Source organism: Heteronotia binoei, chromosome 15, assembly GCF_032191835.1.
Source record: "Heteronotia binoei isolate CCM8104 ecotype False Entrance Well chromosome 15, APGP_CSIRO_Hbin_v1, whole genome shotgun sequence".
Taxonomy (NCBI): domain Eukaryota; kingdom Metazoa; phylum Chordata; class Lepidosauria; order Squamata; family Gekkonidae; genus Heteronotia; species Heteronotia binoei.
The window spans coordinates 14,222,715-14,239,819 of record NC_083237.1 but is presented as its reverse complement, the minus strand read 5'-3'; the positions used below and the strand labels follow the sequence as shown (position 1 = coordinate 14,239,819).

Genomic DNA, 17,105 nt, shown 5'->3' with positions numbered 1-17,105 from the left:
AAACAAATGCAAATTACATCCCCAATCTTTTTCTGAAAATATTTCAGCACTGTTAAGGTTTTTGCCAACACAGAAGACATGGTAAATTAGAAGATGTTGCCAAAGGAATCATCTTGTGTTTTGACCAGAGCTATCTATCACAATCCCCAGTGCATTTCAGAATTGAGAGTATTTTTATCCCTGTTACCCTACCCAATCCTATTCCATTGCTCTAAGCACTACACTAATATGTGCTTTCAGATAGTATCAAATGAATGCTATTATGACACTGTAGAATCCAAAGAAAGGTACATCTTAACTCTCACCACTCTCAGCCACAATTATGCATAACCCCAAATAATGTAGGAGTTGGTAAGATTTTTGAATTAGAACCACACATTCCTATAGGACCAGACATCACAACCACCTTCCCAATGAGACTTATACAATGGAATGGGAGAGACAGAGCTCTTTGTCAGGCAGCCCATTGTAAGGAATATCAAGCTGACGTCTGTCACTCAACAGCCACCTGCCAAACCCTGAATGTATGGATGACTGCTTGTATGGATGACTGCTTCCCTTAAAGGAGAGGGAAGGAAGCAAGATGATGCAAGTGTTTCTCTAGAAAGAAGCTGCATTTTCCTTCATTTCCATTGCCCCGAATGTTGCCAAATCCTAAAAACTTACTCATCAGTATTGTGTGTATTGGGGGAGGGGAATCATTTTAAAGAGTTAACCTTTTCTCATGGAGAGACTGGATTGGACAAGCATAATGCTCTAAAGGTATACATAAATTAAACAGATAGCCTGATCCATTCCATAAATCATTTAAAGGACACAGATGACTGTAGACCAGATAAATTATCAAATGCTTTAATTCTTATTCCTTTTTAGAAGGTCTCTGCTGTTCAGATCAGGTCTCAGGATAATGATATAGCATTTGGGTAAAAAGATGCAACCCAGTAACCCAGCACTGGAGCCCAAGATGGAGAAGATTTCCACAGCCACCATATCTTTCCCTCTTGTACTCAAGTAGGTTGGGACAAAAGAGAGCCAAACACTGCAAAAGACCAACATGCTGAATGTAATGAACTTGGCTTCATTGAAAGTATCAGGTAACTTCCTGGCTAGAAAAGCCATAGTGAAGCTGAAAGTGGCCAAGAACCCCATGTAGCCCAAGACACAATAAAACATGATGACTGACCCTTCATTACATTCTATTATGATTTCTTCAGTCAGTGACTTCATGTCCAAATCTGGAAATGGAGGAGAAGAACTCAGCCACATAACACAGATGATTATTTGAATGAGAGAACATACAAAGACAATCAAATGTGCCAGTCTTTTCCCCATCCAGTTTCTGAAAATGTTTCCTGGTCTAGAGGCCATGAAAGCCACCACTACAATAATGGTTTTTGCCAATACTGAAGAAACAGCCACTGAGAAGATGATGCCAAAAGCTGCTTGTCGGAAGAGGCAGGTCACCTTGTTAGGCTGTCCAATGAAGAGCAGTGAAGAGAGGAAGCAAAGAAGGAGAGAGACAAGTAGGATGTAGGTGAGGCTTCTGTTGTTGGCTTTGACTATGGGAGTGTCCTGGTACTTAAGAAAGATGAGGAGCACCAGAGCCGTGATCAAAGAAAAGAAAAGAGACAAAAACTCTAAAATTATCCCCGTATTTTCTTGTGAGGATAGAAAACTCATAATCTTAGGAATGCATTGATTTTGTCCCTTGTTTGGATAGTGATCTTCTTGGCAAGCAATACAGCAATCCATGTCTGAAATAGAAACATAGGGATATTTTAAAGCTACTGCGTTATTGAAGATTAAAAATTCCTTTCAAGGGATTACAGATCAGTTCCCAGTCACACATTTTAATTTGCCATCTGTACACTATGTTGAATCTCAGATATCAGACAGTGCATGGGGTCTGAAGACAAAGTCTGCAGTCTTCCTTTTAATGTAATGCCTTGTGACATTTTGTCACCATCATTTTTCTTTACTGCATAAGCAATAAACACTAGTCTTCCAATTACTCATCTTTGAAATGTTTCTAGCATGTTTGAAAATACCATGTCTAGCCATTCTTTCCTGTTGTCCAAACATAAAGAAGTTAATATATCCTCCTGGACACTACTCCTGCCTCCAATCCCACCAAATTTCTGGATTTTTTATTAGATTCTCAATTTTAGCAAGATAACTCCTACCTTCCTGGTTCGATATCTTCCCTTCAGGACATGAAACACAATCATAACAGCAAAATTTCTCCCCCTCTTTCTTTTTCCTGCTGTTACCAGGATGGCAGAAGTCATTGCACAGAGAAATGGGAGGAACCTTCCCTTGAGCAAAAGAAAAATTCAGAGTTGAGAGAAGTTGTTTGAATACTAGTTGTTTTATATACAAAAGGCATATACAACTCTTTCTGGAACTGAGTGCTGTTTACAATAAACATCATCATCATCGTTCTCATATTCATCCTGATGGTCAACAGGAAATTTGAACTAGCACACAATCTACAGTATCAACATCATTTCCTTAGTGGCTTTTAGTAAGAACAAAAGTGTTTTCTGTGTTCCTTGTGAAATAGCCAGTGAGTACTCCTTCCACAAAATCATCATGAAGATAATTCCCGGTGATTGCTTACACATTGGGTCAGGGGTTGCAGGTTTATGCTGAAAAACCTGCAGGTTTGGGAGGTTACATGTTTATGCTGAAAAAAACAGGTTTAAGCTGCTGTGCAGCAGATCTTCCCTGAGCAAAATGGCAGCGAAGAGCAACTGGTGCGAAATTGCCAGCTTGCTCCAGAGAGAAACAAAAGCCTAGCCAGGAGCAAGGTAAGTGCAGAATCAGCCTGAAGCTAGCTATTTGAGATATTATGTCATTCTTATCCCACCTGAATGAGGAATTTGTGCCACTTGATTTTGTCCTCATCAATGGTGAGCTCTTTCTCTAAAGGAGCCTGAGGATCCAGCATTCCAACTTTCACTCGGGTATAGGAGTTATTTGGAAAAGTAATCAAGTTTGTTATATCAAATCCAGATACTAGTTCCCCATCCTCATTAAACTGAATTTCATCTCCAGCACTGTTGTTAAAAGAGATCTTCTGAAGGAACGAGTGAATCTGCATGGAAAGACAGAGAAAGTTAAGGCCAATGAAATGTTCTGGGAAATAGTTTCTGCATTTTGATTATCTTGATCTAGGTTATCATTTTATGAATGCAGTTATATTGCATTTAAAGGTATATGACATATGAAGTGGCAGATAAAGACAAACTATTGATAAGCATGAATCTGGATGTTTTATCATTTTCAGGAACTAACTGAAATTCCTAAAAATATCCATATTGGACTAGAGGTGGGCACAAACCAGGAAAATGTGGTTTGGTTCATGGTTAATGACTACACCCCCACACTGAACCATGAACCAAAACAGGAGGCTTGTTCATGAACTAAGCCAGTTTGTGGTTCATGGCACTCAAAGCTCTATTAAAAGGAACCACAGTCCTTTTAAATGCGGTTTGCAGAAAGCAAAAAAAAAAAAACCCTGAACAGTGAGGATCAGTTTGCTCCATGATGCTTAGCTGTTTTGGGCTGCCTTGTGCTGTCTTTTTAAACTTTAAAGGGACTAAAAAACCACCCCTCAAAACAGCTGAGAGAAAGGGAGCGCCTCCCTGCCACTCAGATTTTTTCCAACTTTCATGGTGAACAAAAAGCAGGTGTTTAAAGGGGCTCAGTGTCCCTTTAAATTGCTTCTTTCTATCTCATCCATGTTCCACTACAAATTGCTGTGTTTCAAACAATTTTATTAGTAACATATGGTAGTATATTCAATTTCTTACATCATTAATAACTACTTTTTCCTAAATCCCATATATTACTTTCTAACCACCGCTCCCCCCATTACTTGACCCCTGCCGGTGTACTATACTTAAAATATTAGTATTAAAGGTCTCTTTCGGCTTGACTTCGCGAACGAAGATTTAAGAAGGGTGCAGTAGTCCACGTCTGCTGCAGGCTCGCTGGTGGCTGACAAGACCAATGCGGGACAGGCAGGTCTGGCCACAGTGGCTGCAGGGAAAAGTCTGATTTGGGGTTGGTGCTGTAGCAGTGCGATTCTTCTTCAATCTCCTTTTGTCCTCAAGACCAGCTATGCATGCGTTCTCAAAGGAAGAGACAGCCTGGTGAATGGTGTGCCTCCATGCTTTGCGATCTGAAGCTAGGTCAGACCACTGGTGATGGTTGATGCGACAGCTGCCAAGGGATTTCTTCAAGGAGTCCTTGTACCTCTTCTTTGGTGCCCCTCTATTTCGATGGCCGGTGGAGAGTTCGCCATACAGAGCAATCTTGGGAAGGCGGTGGTTTTCCATCCTAGAAATATGCCCTGCCCAGCGCAGCTGCATCTTCAACAGCAGTGCCTCGATGCTTGTAACCTCCGCCCTCTTGAGGACTTCAGTGTTGGTCACAAAGTCACTCCAGTGGATGTTGAGGATGGTGCGAAGGCAGCGCTGATGAAAGCACTCAAGGAGTCGCAGGTGATGACGGTATAAAACCCACGATTCAGAGTCGTAGATGAGGGTTGTCATCACAACCGCTTTGTAAACATTGATCTTTGTGCCTTTTTTCAGATGCTTGTTGCTCCACACTCTTTTGTGCAGTCGGCCAAAGGCACGGTTTGCCTTTGCCAGCCTGTTGTCAATCTCCTTGTCGATCTTGGCATCTGAGGAGATGATGCACCCCAGGTAGCTGAACTGCTGGACTGTCTTCAGAACTGTTTCACCCACAGTGATGCAGGGAGGGTGATAATCTTCCTGGGGTGCAGGCTGGTGGAGAACTTCTGTCTTCTTCAGACTAATTTCTAGGCCGAATAGCCTGGCAGCCTCTGCAAAGCTGGATGTCATATGCTGCAGAGCTGATACCGAGTGGGAGACGAGTGCAGCATCATCAGCAAACAGTAGCTCTCGGATAAGTTTTTCCATTGTCTTAGAGTGAGCCTTTAGTCGCCTCAGGTTGAACAGGCTGCCATCAGTGCGGATGTAGACACCATCGTCATCATCTAGATCTCCTGCGGATCTTTGAAGCATCATGCTAAAGAAGATTGTAAAGAGAGTTGGCGCGAGAACGCAGCCTTGCTTTACACCTGTGCCTATTGGGAAGGGCTCCGAGAGGTCGTTGCAGTGTCTGACTTGGCCTCGCTGGTCTTCATGTAGCTGGATGATCATGCTGAGGAACCTTGGGGGACATCCTAAACGTTCCAAGATTTGCCACAGGCCTTTACTGCTAATGGTATCGAAAGCTTTGGTAAGGTCGACAAAAGTCACATATAGACCCTTGTTCTATTCCCTGCATTTCTCTTGGAGCTGCCTGAGAACAAATACCATGTCGGTGGTGCTCCTGTTAGCTCTGAAGCCGCACTGGCTCTCTGGGAGGAGTTCTTCTGCAATGGTGGGCACCAGTCTGTTCAGGAGTATTCTGGCAAGGATTTTGCCTGCGATGGAGAGCAGGGTTATCCCCCGGTAGTTGGAGCAGTCTGACTTTTCCCCTTTGTTCTTGCGTAGAGTGATGATGATTGCATCGCGAAAGTCCTGTGGTAGTTTGCCTTGTTCCCAGCAGGTGACAAGTACTTTGTGAAGTGTGCTATGTAGTACTGTGCCCCCATGCTTCCAGATCTCTGGTGGGATTCCATCAACTCCCGCTGCCTTGCCACTTTTCAGTTGCTTGATGGCTTTAACAGTCTCTTCTAGGGTGGGGATCTCATCCAACTCTGTTTTCACTGGTTGAAATGGGGTGAGGTGGATTGCTGAATCTTGAACTACGCGGTTGGCACTGAAGAGAACCTGAAAATACTCCGACCACCGGTTCAGTATGGATGCCTTTTCTGTGAGGAGCACTTGGACGTCTGCACTATGCAAGGGATTCTGAGCCTGATATGATGGGCCATATACTGCCTTCAGGGCTTCGTAGAACCCTCTTAAATCACCAGTGTCTGCACACAGCTGGGTTCTCTCTGCAAGCTTGGTCCACCACTCGTTCTGAATGTCTCGAAGCTTGCGCTGGAGGTTGCTACATGCAGCACGAAAGATTGCTTTTTTCCCAGGACAGGAGGGCTGAGCAAGATGTGCTTGGTAGGCAGATCTCTTTTTCGCTAGTAATTCTTGGATCTCTTGATTGTTCTCGTCAAACCAGTCCTTGTTCTTCCTTGTGGAGAACCCGAGGACTTCTTCAGAGATCAACAGGATGGTAGTTTTTAGGTGTTCCCAGAGTGCTTCTGGAGAAGGATCTGTGGGGCAATTGGGGTCCTCAATTCTTGACTGGAGTTTTGCCTGGAAGGCAGCTTTAACTTCAGCTGACTGAAGGCTGCCAACCTGAAGCTTCCTCCGAGGGATACCTCCTCTCCTGGGTGTGGGTTTAAAGTGAAGACGGAGATTGCAGCGTACAAGACGATGATCCGTTTGACATTCCGCACTGGGCATTACTCGGGTGTGTAAGACATCTCGAAGGTCTCTCTGGCGCACCAGAATGTAGTCGATAAGGTGCCAGTGCTTGGACCGTGGGTGCATCCAGGTTGTCTTCAGGCTGTTCTTCTGCTGAAATATAGTGTTGGTGATGGTGAGCTTGTGCTCAGTGCAGAATTCTAGCAGGAGGCGCCCGTTATCATTGCAGTTGCCAATGCCATGTTTGCCAAGTACTCCTTTCCAGGCTTCCGAGTCTTTACCTACTCTGGCATTGAAGTTGCCAAGGATGATCACCTTGTCCTCTGTAGGGGTCTTCCGTACGAGGTTGTGTAGATCAGCATAGAACTTGTTCTTTTCTGCAGGATCTGCTTGAAGGGTTGGGGCATACACACTGAAGAGTGTTGCATGCTGCTTGTTTTGAAGTGGGAGGCGCATGGACATGATGCGATCTGAGTGACCTGTTGGCAGGTTTTCGAGTTTGGAGGCAATGGAGTTAGTATTAAAGGTACCCTAATTAAAAAGAAGCAAAATTCATATCCTCCTCCCTCTTATACTTAGTCATTATCAAAAATTGTCCAATGTCCTTTTATTTTCCACTCTTTTTCTATGTATCTTTTAAACTTTTTCCATTCCGTCTTAAATACTTCTAAATCATAGTCTCTTAAGGTTCTTGTTAACTTCTCCATTTCACTCCATGTCATAACTTTTACAATCCAATCCCATTTCTCTGGTATTTTTTCTTGCTTCCACAACTGCGCATACAATGTCCTAGCAGCTGAGAACAAGTACCAGATTAAAGTCCTATCTTCTTTTGGAATTTTTTCCATTTGTAATCCCAACAGAAAAGTCTCTGCCTCTTTATTAAATTCATATTCCAAGATCTTAGAAATCTCTTGTTGAATCATCTGCCAGTACTTTTTCGCTCTTTCACAAGTCCACCACATATGGTAGAAAGAACCTTCATGTTTTATACATTTCCAACATCTGTCTGGCATCTTATTATTCATCTTTGCCAACTTTTTAGGCGTCATGTACCATCTATACATCATCTTAAAACAATTATCTTTAATACTCTGACATGTTGAGAGTTTCATAGAATTCTTCCACAAATATTCCCATGTATCTGTCACTATTTCTTTGTTTTGTAGTAAATCTTCATTTATTCTCCATCTCGACTTTTTAGACAATTTTGTAATCCACACTAATGGATTATGGTCAGCTCCTATTTTGGGTAGAATCTCTATCTTCCTTGTTATAAGTCCCAAATTTTTAGTACCCCCACAACATGTCAATTCTAGAAAAGGAGTTATGTCTGGCTGAGAAAAAGGTGTAGTCCCATACTTCAGGATTAAACTTCCTCCATATATCCTCCAAACTCTCTTGTTTAACCAGCTCAAAGAAAGATTTTGGCAATTTCCCTTCTTTATCAATTTTTTCTTCCCATATCTATCTATTGTGTTTTGAATTGTTCCATTAAAATCTCCCATCAACAAAATTTGCTCATAAGTCACTTCATCAAGATGTTGCAGAATATTTTTAAAGAAAATGTCCTTTGCACCATTTGGAGCATAGAGTCCCAACAATAAAGTCTTTTTAGCATTCAATAAAATTTCCACTGCTATGTATCTTCCATCTTTATCTTTAAAAAACAATTTCAGGTCTAATTCTTTTTTCATATAAAAAATTACTCCTCTCTTCTTCTGTTCAGCCAATGTATAAAATTCTAGTCCCAGTTGCTTATTCCATAAAAATTTATAATCCTTTTGTTTAATATGCACTTCTTGTAAACAAACTATATTACATTTTTTTTTTTTATCCAATGAAATGTTGCCCTTCTTTTTTGTGGTGAATTTAGTCCATTTACATTCCAAGATATCAATTTGTAATCCATCGTGGTGCAAATTCTTTATTCTCTCCATAAAATCTACGCAGTTCCTGTAATTGTAATCCTTTTCCCTTGAAAGCTCAAGCTCAAACCTTCAGTTATTATCCATCTATATCTCATTCCATTGTCACGTAGTCTTTCTGTCAATTTTTTATATGCATTCCTGTCAGTTAACACTTGTCTTGGCAACTCTTTCATAATTCTTATTGTGCTACCACCCACTATCAATGTCTTTTCAAAATTTTTGTTCATGATTTTTCCCACCATTTCTTTTGTCATAAATCTTATAACCACATCTCTTGGCAGATTGTTATTTTTTGCATAGAGTGAGTTCACTCTATACATATAATCATACATATTTCTATTCCCTTAAGGATCTTCCTCTGAAAATTCTGCAATTATTTTTATGATATATTCTTTCAAATCAGATTCTTCATCTTCTGGTACACCTCTCAGACCAATCTGTGTCTCCATCAACTTGCAGTCATGTATTATCACCTTTTCTTGTAAATTTAACAAGGTGGAATCATGTGTTTTCACTCTCTCTTCCACCTCTTATACTTTTTTTGTTATTTACAGTCTCATTTCTGAGATTCTCTATCTCTTTTTTTAATTCTTTTTTTGAGTCCTCAATGTCCTTTCTTATTTCTTTTTTAGAGGCAGTTATCATTTCTTTCACCCCCTTCATTATCCTGGCTTCCATTGCATGTAAATGGGCTTGCATTTTCTATATTGAAGAAGACCTAGTATGGATTTGCTTAGGGTCTGACATATAAAAGATCGAAAATTTTTATCTCTCCAAATTAAATTTGGACCATCAGGTTTAATAAAGTGAAGCTTACCCTTTCCAATGAACCCAATTTTGCCATCCTCTGGGCCTCCCAGGCTCAGATATTAATATTCAAAGTTTTTATTTCCCCCAAAATGGTGGTCATGACTTTTGCTTCACTTTAAAATTTTTCGTTCTCTTCCTTTTATTCAATTCAAATCTTCTTCACCACTGTCCAATAGTCCTTATTTTAAAATTACCAACTCAACTAACTCCACCAATTTTTATTGTCCCAGTCACTTTAAAAACGTTGTTAAAATTTTGTCCTCCCAGCAATGGCTGCCGATGTTTCTCTCTGATATTGTAATCCTAGAGTAGGCTGTTTCCTTCTCTTACTTCCTTCTTCCTCTGGTACTTCCTTCTTCTTCCTCTGGTACTTCCTGCTTTTCCTGCCACCAAGTCTCGTTTCACTGGTAGAGAAATCTCGCAATGTCTGATGTACTTCCCGTGTTGACTGTGAGTGCTGCAGATCTATGACGATGGGGCTATTTCCTCAAACGCAGATAGACTAAACAATAAATTCCTTTCTCGTTTTAGCACTGTCTTTTAAATTTACAAAGTTCAAATTTAGCCCCTTCTCCTCCTTTCAAGCTTCCATTATATCCAACGCCCACCTTTTAATTTTGTTTTGTTTAGCTTTAGTTAGTCCGGGAGTGAAAAGATAGCGATCAATACCTTTTTTTGTAGTTTATCCAAATTGACACCAGTCTTTTGTAGATTAGATGTTTAAAGCTGTAAAAGAAGACTCGGAACCTGTCGAGCTTAAGTCAAATAAATGACTCTGGAAACTTCTGTAGATGATGAATATGCAACTTCTCTCCGAAGACACCCTTTCAGCTAAGATAACTCTCCTCAAAGTATCTGTGCATATCTTGGACAATTCTCTAGCTGAGAAAAGTAGGCAGAAGGCATTAGTTTGCCTTCTACTACCCCGAACAGAAGTGCCAGCCTGCCCCAGTTAAGGAAAGCAGCTCAGCTCGCTGTTTTCTAATCCCGGAAGTCCCCACTACAAATCGCTTTTAAACAGGGGTGTCACTCATTCGTTATGAGGACTTGATCTGACATAATGAGAACTTGGTGTGCTGGGCTATGTCTGTCATAATGCCAGGTAGCAAAGAAATAAACTTTATAGGTCATAGACAAACACAACTAAAGATCTTATTTGTTTTAAAAAAAATTGCTTAAAACCTTAGCATGTTTGCAATATTTTGTTTAACAATCTCTTATAACTGCTACCTCTTGCTCTGAATTACTGCGTCAAAATTTGGAGATGGTTTTGCTGTAGCAATCTTGACTATGCTGTTAAGGTGTGTATCTGTAAATTGCAAGACAAAAGGAGCTTAACAATACACATAATCACAATATGAGAGAATAGCAAGGAAAAAAGCTTATTCCTTGAATCTCTGGTGGGATTAAGGCAGCTGTGCAAAGCAGCCTCTGTTCTTTCCCTCTCCCCCCTCCCTCTTCCCCAAGGGAGAAGGAGGGAGGAGGAGAAGCCACAGCCAATGGAGGGACTTGGCTCTGTAGCTCTGCTGTTTGATTAAGAGACCCAGGCTCTATCAATTGCACACCAGAGCTACAGAGTCAAGCCCGTCCATTGGCTGAGGTTCCTCCTCCATCCTCCTCCCTTTGGGAAAAGGGAGGGGGGAGAGGGAAAATGCAAGAGGCTGCTTGGCTTGGCAGCATCACAGGAAGAAACACAAAAAAGGCTACCAAAGGAAGCAAGAGAGGGAAAGGAAGCAGATGTTGGCCGTTTGCGGGTAGGCCTCACCGGAGCCCTCTGGGGGCTGGATTAGGTCCATGGACTGCATGTTTGACACCTCTGCTTTAAACATTCATGGACGTTCATGATGGTAGATGTGCCAAGAACTCCTGTTTGTGAACTGTGAACAGGGCTACATTTATGCCTTATGGTTTGGCTTATGCCCAATCTAATATAGGATCAGGAAAATATAAACAAAATCAGGGCTTGGATTTAGCTGGAACTCACAGGAGCACAGCTCCTAAACCTTTCTGAGAGTTGACCTCCTCCTTTCCACCTTGTCCTTTGAATAGTAGGTGCAGATTCATAACAATACCTTGAGGAGCCCCACCACTTATTTTCCCACAAAATGACCCCTGAACAAAATTATTTTGATGTATCTATATCTGGCAAGGAAGGGAGTTAGTCAAGAGAGAATAAAAGTGGGCCAATACTTTTGTAACTGAGTCCTGGTAAATGACACACTGATAGATGAATGTCACAATAATGGGTTTGAGCCAAAGTCATAGTAGAAAACATGGACAATGGGGCGGAATTACCTTCCAGGTCTCCAAATTTAGAGTACCCAGTCTGTCCCCATATTTAATTGCTCTGTGCCTGGTTCTTGATGTGTCCCTCATATGTAATGCATGTGCCAGAGCGTAGACAGCATTATAGATACTGTAGCTGTGGCCAGTCATACTCATTTCAAAAAAAGGTGCTGGAACACTTTCCACTCTCTCATCTCCAGTACACGTTTCATCAAAGTCGGTTGTGCCAATGGAATCCAAAAATGCACAATGGAAGACTTGTTCCCAGAAGTCTTTGATAAAACCATTCTTGTTTGCCAAGGCAGGATAGATACTCTGAAGAAATATTTGGAAACCTGGGATCTTATTTTTCTGAATTGTGAAAGAAAGAGCACCATGGAACATTTGCATATCAAAAGTCTTTTGCAACATATCGAAAGCGAAATCAATCTGGGCAGTCACAATCCATACCCTTCCTGAAGAGGTCCTCTCCAAATAACGTGACTCTGGTACTGGTGCCATTAATATGGGCATCCATATAATCCATGCCAGCCGCATAATGGTGGCTGTCTCTCCATAGACAACAACTACCTTGGCTGTACTTTCTACTAAATCTGAAGTATTACTGTAAGAGTCTTGGAGCACGTGTAACATACTATCAAAATGCACATTTACTTGATTCCTTATTATGAAAGCTGTACAGATTCCATTCTTGGAAAACTTCGACTCCAATGTCTGCAAGAAATGTTCTCCACTTTCATCATCCTTTATGAAAAGCCCAACCCATTTCCACCTGAAATGCAGAAGTAGCTGGACAATTCCTATGTACTGAAGGGCCTCATTGGCTATCATACGGTAAAAAGGAGGGAAATTTGTTTGATCCTTTGGTGCTGATTCAAATGATCCATAAGAAATCTTTAGAAACCAAAAGGACACCTTTTAGAAAAGAAGGCTAGAATGGGTGCATCTTCACTCATAACATGTTTGTCTTCACTAACTATATGTATGGTACATTAATCACATTAATGTCATAGAGCAATATGCCTAGTCAGGGGTAGAATTCTAGCAGAAGAGCCATTGCATATTAGGCTATAACCCATGATGTAGCCAGTCCTCTGTAAGCTTACAAGGCTCTTTTTTGTAAGCTCTTGGAGGATTGGCTACATCAGGGGTGTGTGGCTTATTATGCAAGGATGCTCCTGCTAGAATTATACCCCTGTGCCTAGTACATGCCACCTTAAAATTTATCAGTTTATTACAATAAGCAGTAATGTAGATTGACCATATATTGAAATACTGTAAAACACACAAACACAGTTGCCTTGTATTATCAATCATGATGACAATTTTCAGCAGAAACCATTGCAAAAGTGCCACTACTGATCTGGTTCCTGGGAAATTAAGGATTCCGACTTTTTGGTCAGGAGGTGGCAAAAAATGTTGCACATTTGTGCAGAGCATGAAGTAATTAATGCAGTTGTAGCAGAATGATAGGATTCATAAGAAGTTTCAGCAGCAGCATCGATCCCTTCATGACAAAAGAATTTATGCTTTCTTCTTTACTTATTTATTTAACTCAAATGTACGAATTTGTATTTAACTGTATTTTATTGTATTAATTGTATTTTATTGTTATATCATGGTATATGTATCATGTCTTGTAAGCCACCCTGAGCCTGCCTTGGCGGGAAGGACGGAATATAAATAATTTTTCTTACTATTATTATTATTATTATTATTATTATTGACTTCTAGTAAAGTGCTTAGTATAGTCTTGGAACTGAAACCAACCAGCTGCTAAGGCAAGAAACAAGGAATAATGCTTTACTATAAAGCTCTGCCAGCTATGGTGGGGGAAGTAATGACCAATGAGCCAGATGAAAATTTCTGTGGGCATTTGCTGATTCAAATGATCCATAAGAAATCTTTAGAAACCAAAAGGACCCTATTCATTCATCCTACCTGTGGAATCTTGTAAAGGCTGGAAAGATCTGCCACATGTGAGGAGGTGTCCAAACCAAGTCCACCAACGATTCCTATGAGACCTTTCTGAATGCCACACTCATAGTTGGGGATGAAAGTGCATGATTTGAAGAGAAGGTCCATAGTGGTGCGGTAGGTCATCCATGCATTATTGTAATTGTCATAAATGTGAAATCCAAGGGAAACGTTGGGTAAGATTGAGGGATCCTCATTGATCTCCTTGATGGCAAAAACCAAGGCCAGAACGTGCTGATAGAACTTGGGGACCAAACTGCAAATAAAATGACTCCTTGGTTTCATTAGAGAATTCAACCCTACCTGAGACCATAGTATTATAATATAGCTTATAAAAATGTGTGAAGAGTCTAGCTGGATCAGCCAGCACCCCAATGGACTATATATGCTACAGCCTGATGCCCCTTGTAAACTAATATGTCTTGTCGATTTATCTTAATTCATTTATCGTAAATACATATGCAGGATATAAATATTCAAAATTAAAATAAGTAAAGCAAGGCATGTCATCAATTCAGTTCAGTAGCCCCCACCGCATCCTTTGCTGGAGAATGTGTTGTCTATGCTAAACATATTGCCAAGGAGTTCATAAATATAAAGAAAATATTTGTGTGTTCTACAGCTTTTTCATTTCTCCTCTTAGGGTCCATTTTTGTGAACTAAGGGGACTGAAACATTTTACTGCTCTTTGCGGAGAGGATGCTGCAACTCAAAGCAGTTTTGCTATACTTTGAAAAATCAACACATGTTATGCCGTATAAACTCCTGCAACTGTATTGGTTAGAAGGGAAGAAAAGAAGTTAAACAAATAATAATGTGAAATGCAACTCAGAAGTGCATAATAAAATAAATTGTACAATTATTAAATGAACTCTCTAAGAAGCAGAATGGAGCATAACTTTAACATTTCATGGAACAGCATTTAAAATCATAAATGCCACATGTGTTGATTTGTGTTGTGATATATAGTTCTTGTACCATCCATAATCCAGATATTTTGCATCCTCATCTTATTTTTAAAGGTATGGTTTAAATTCTTTGTTTTTCCATTCTTGCTAGATCTTTGCCAATATCCAAATAGAAATTAGTGACTCATGATTGCCAGACTGAGAGAAAGTACAGAGCACAGCTATTCTGTGCCCCAATTTGCATATAGATGCATTAGTAACGTCATGCTCTTATTTTCCTATGAAAATGTTGGGTTGGTCACCCTAAAAATGTCACCCAAATGTCTTCAGGTTCTGAACCTGGAACCTTCTGATTCCCAAGCAGATGCTCTACCACTGAGACACCGTCCCTCCCCTTTTGTAAAGAATTTCATAACATTATAGCAAAAAGGGCAAATAAAGGTAGTTGGGATAGTTATCTATATATCTGCATTAGTAGCTTTTTTCTGAAACTGAATATCTGCTTCAACTATCTCATTCAATGTGTACAACATCTGAACACTTGTCCCTTGAGGTCAGTGTATCTTGACTCTTTATTTTTTGGCTAAAATGGTTGTGTGGGTTTTTGTATTAAAGTAAATAAGCTGATTTTTAAAAAGCTGAGATAATATCACCCATTCTAATTAGAGCTTCTCAGGTGAGAAGATGACATGAGGGTTATACACCCCTGACCCCAATGTAATTGTAGCTACCATGCAAAATCTAATGAGAAGTCATATCGTAGAGATGTAAAAATGAGGTTTCCTCATCTGCACCCCATCCCTGTGAAATACCAGATGCTATAAAAAATCTAAAATCCCAGTGCTTGACTGGTTAAGGAAACCAAAATACTAGATCTCCATGCCTCTTCCATTCTCAACGCACATTTGATTTGTTGTTCATTCGCAGTCCAGTCCGACTCTTTGCAACACAAAGAAACATATTTGATATCTACTAGCTATTCATAAGAAATATTTTTTGTACTATTAATTTTGCCTCATGTTGTTTGTGGGATATGTATGCAAATGTAACCATGTAGCTCTTATTCAATAATGAAAAATGTATACAATCCATTCAATCATTTGTTCATTCATAATTATTTATATCCATCTACTTGCAGAACAACATGCATGCACATTACTCGTCTCTGTCTCTAAATACGGCAGAATAAATATATACAGAAGTAGTAAACTCAACCATCATTTCAATAGGGGCACAATTGATTCCTTACATGGGAAAGTTAGAAGATGCCTCAGAAGGGTGTTTCACAAAGGGAATCTGGGGGATGTTTTGAAAAATAAGAGATACAATCCCACCAATGATAATCTCACTGGGCTGGTACCACTCGTGTTGTATTTTAAGAAGTTCTGTCTGAGTACACTGCAATGCATGTACTTCACAAACCAGTTGAGGGATCAGGAACAGTATCAACAGCAGCATTACAGAAGTCTTCTTGTTGTAGACTCTCCTGAAGAAATTTTTAGCATCATCACTAACATTTGAAAGCCTACAACAAAGTGTCCAGGATTGCAGTTCACTCGACCAAGTAGCTATATTAAAAGGTTCAGCTACCATCATCACCATCAGTAATCCCAGAAGAGTTCCAGAAGTAAATTTGTATGCCAATCAAGACACAATTAGAAGAAACTGGAAAATTGTTTATCTCTATTGCAGATCTGATGAGTAACTGGAACAGGGGGTTATTTTTTTTCTGGAAGGCCATTGGAGCTTGAATTTAGAATATAAATGACAGTGATTATGATAATTACAGGGATACTCATAATCTTTGAGGGTTTGTCGCTAGTGACATCATTGATGTCACAAGTGCTGAAGGAAACATATTTCTCATGCTGTCATTGCACCTTCTCTCTAGTGGGATAGTCCTTTGGGGTTATACTAACTCAGATTTGCCTTCAGTAATCCTAACAATGGAATCAAGGTGGAAGAAGGCATAACTGGAATTGATTCCTTTTATCCAGGGCTTTTTTTGAGCAGAAATGCACAGGAAAACAGTTCTGGCTGGCTTGGTATCAGGGGGTGTGGCCTAATAGACAAATGAGTTTCTGCTGGGGTTTTTCTACAAAAAGCCCTGTATGAAATAATGGTGATGTCAGGGGGTGTGGCCTAATATGCAAAGGTGTTCCTGCTCGGCTTTTTTTAAAAAAAGCCCTGTGTGAAACAATGGTCATGTCTGGGGGTGTGGCCTAATATGCAAAGGATTACTTGCTGAGCTTTTTCTACTAAAAAAGCCCTGATTGTATCAACAACTGTAGGCAATGCAACAGCATCCTGGTTATGAAATGCAGGTTAATAATCCTAAATGTGTAAGAGAGAGGAAAGTGCCAGAGGGCTGAATTAGCCACTCGGCTAGATCATTCCAGAGATTTACAGGAACAAAGCAATAAAATGTAAATAGTCATTACTGTCGAGGCAGAATTTTATGCCCTTGCGGTATTTTTAACTGTTTTATTTATATTTAGTGAGTGCTAATTGTTTTATTCTTGATGGTACCCACCCTAAACCTATGTTGCAGGGAGGGCAGTTTATAAATAAAATAAAATAAAATAAATACAATTCCTTTGCTTCAATCATTTAAAAATGAGTCAGCCTGGCTAATCTGTGATAGATACTTAGATGCTCCTTTCCCAAGATTCGCTAGTGACTTTAACTGTGGAAACAAGTACTACTAGAGGTGTTCAACATTCATAAACTCCGCTTTAAAATTTTGTTTCATTTTCTTTATAAAAAGAGAGACATTGAATTTCCAG

At 40.0% G+C, this 17,105-nt stretch overlaps 1 protein-coding gene across 1 annotated transcript; it reads right to left on the bottom strand.

Annotated features, from left to right (window-relative positions):
- Positions 1 to 852: 852 nt before the first annotated feature.
- Positions 853 to 13,537, bottom strand: LOC132583096 (vomeronasal type-2 receptor 26-like). Its single transcript, XM_060254762.1, has 5 exons — positions 13,376 to 13,537; positions 11,444 to 12,328; positions 2,870 to 3,097; positions 2,184 to 2,310; positions 853 to 1,754 (listed from the first exon to the last, which is right to left on the bottom strand). Exons 1-5 carry the CDS (start codon positions 13,535 to 13,537, stop codon positions 853 to 855), a joined length of 2,304 nt encoding a protein of 767 aa, XP_060110745.1.
- Positions 13,538 to 17,105: the final 3,568 nt, after the last annotated feature.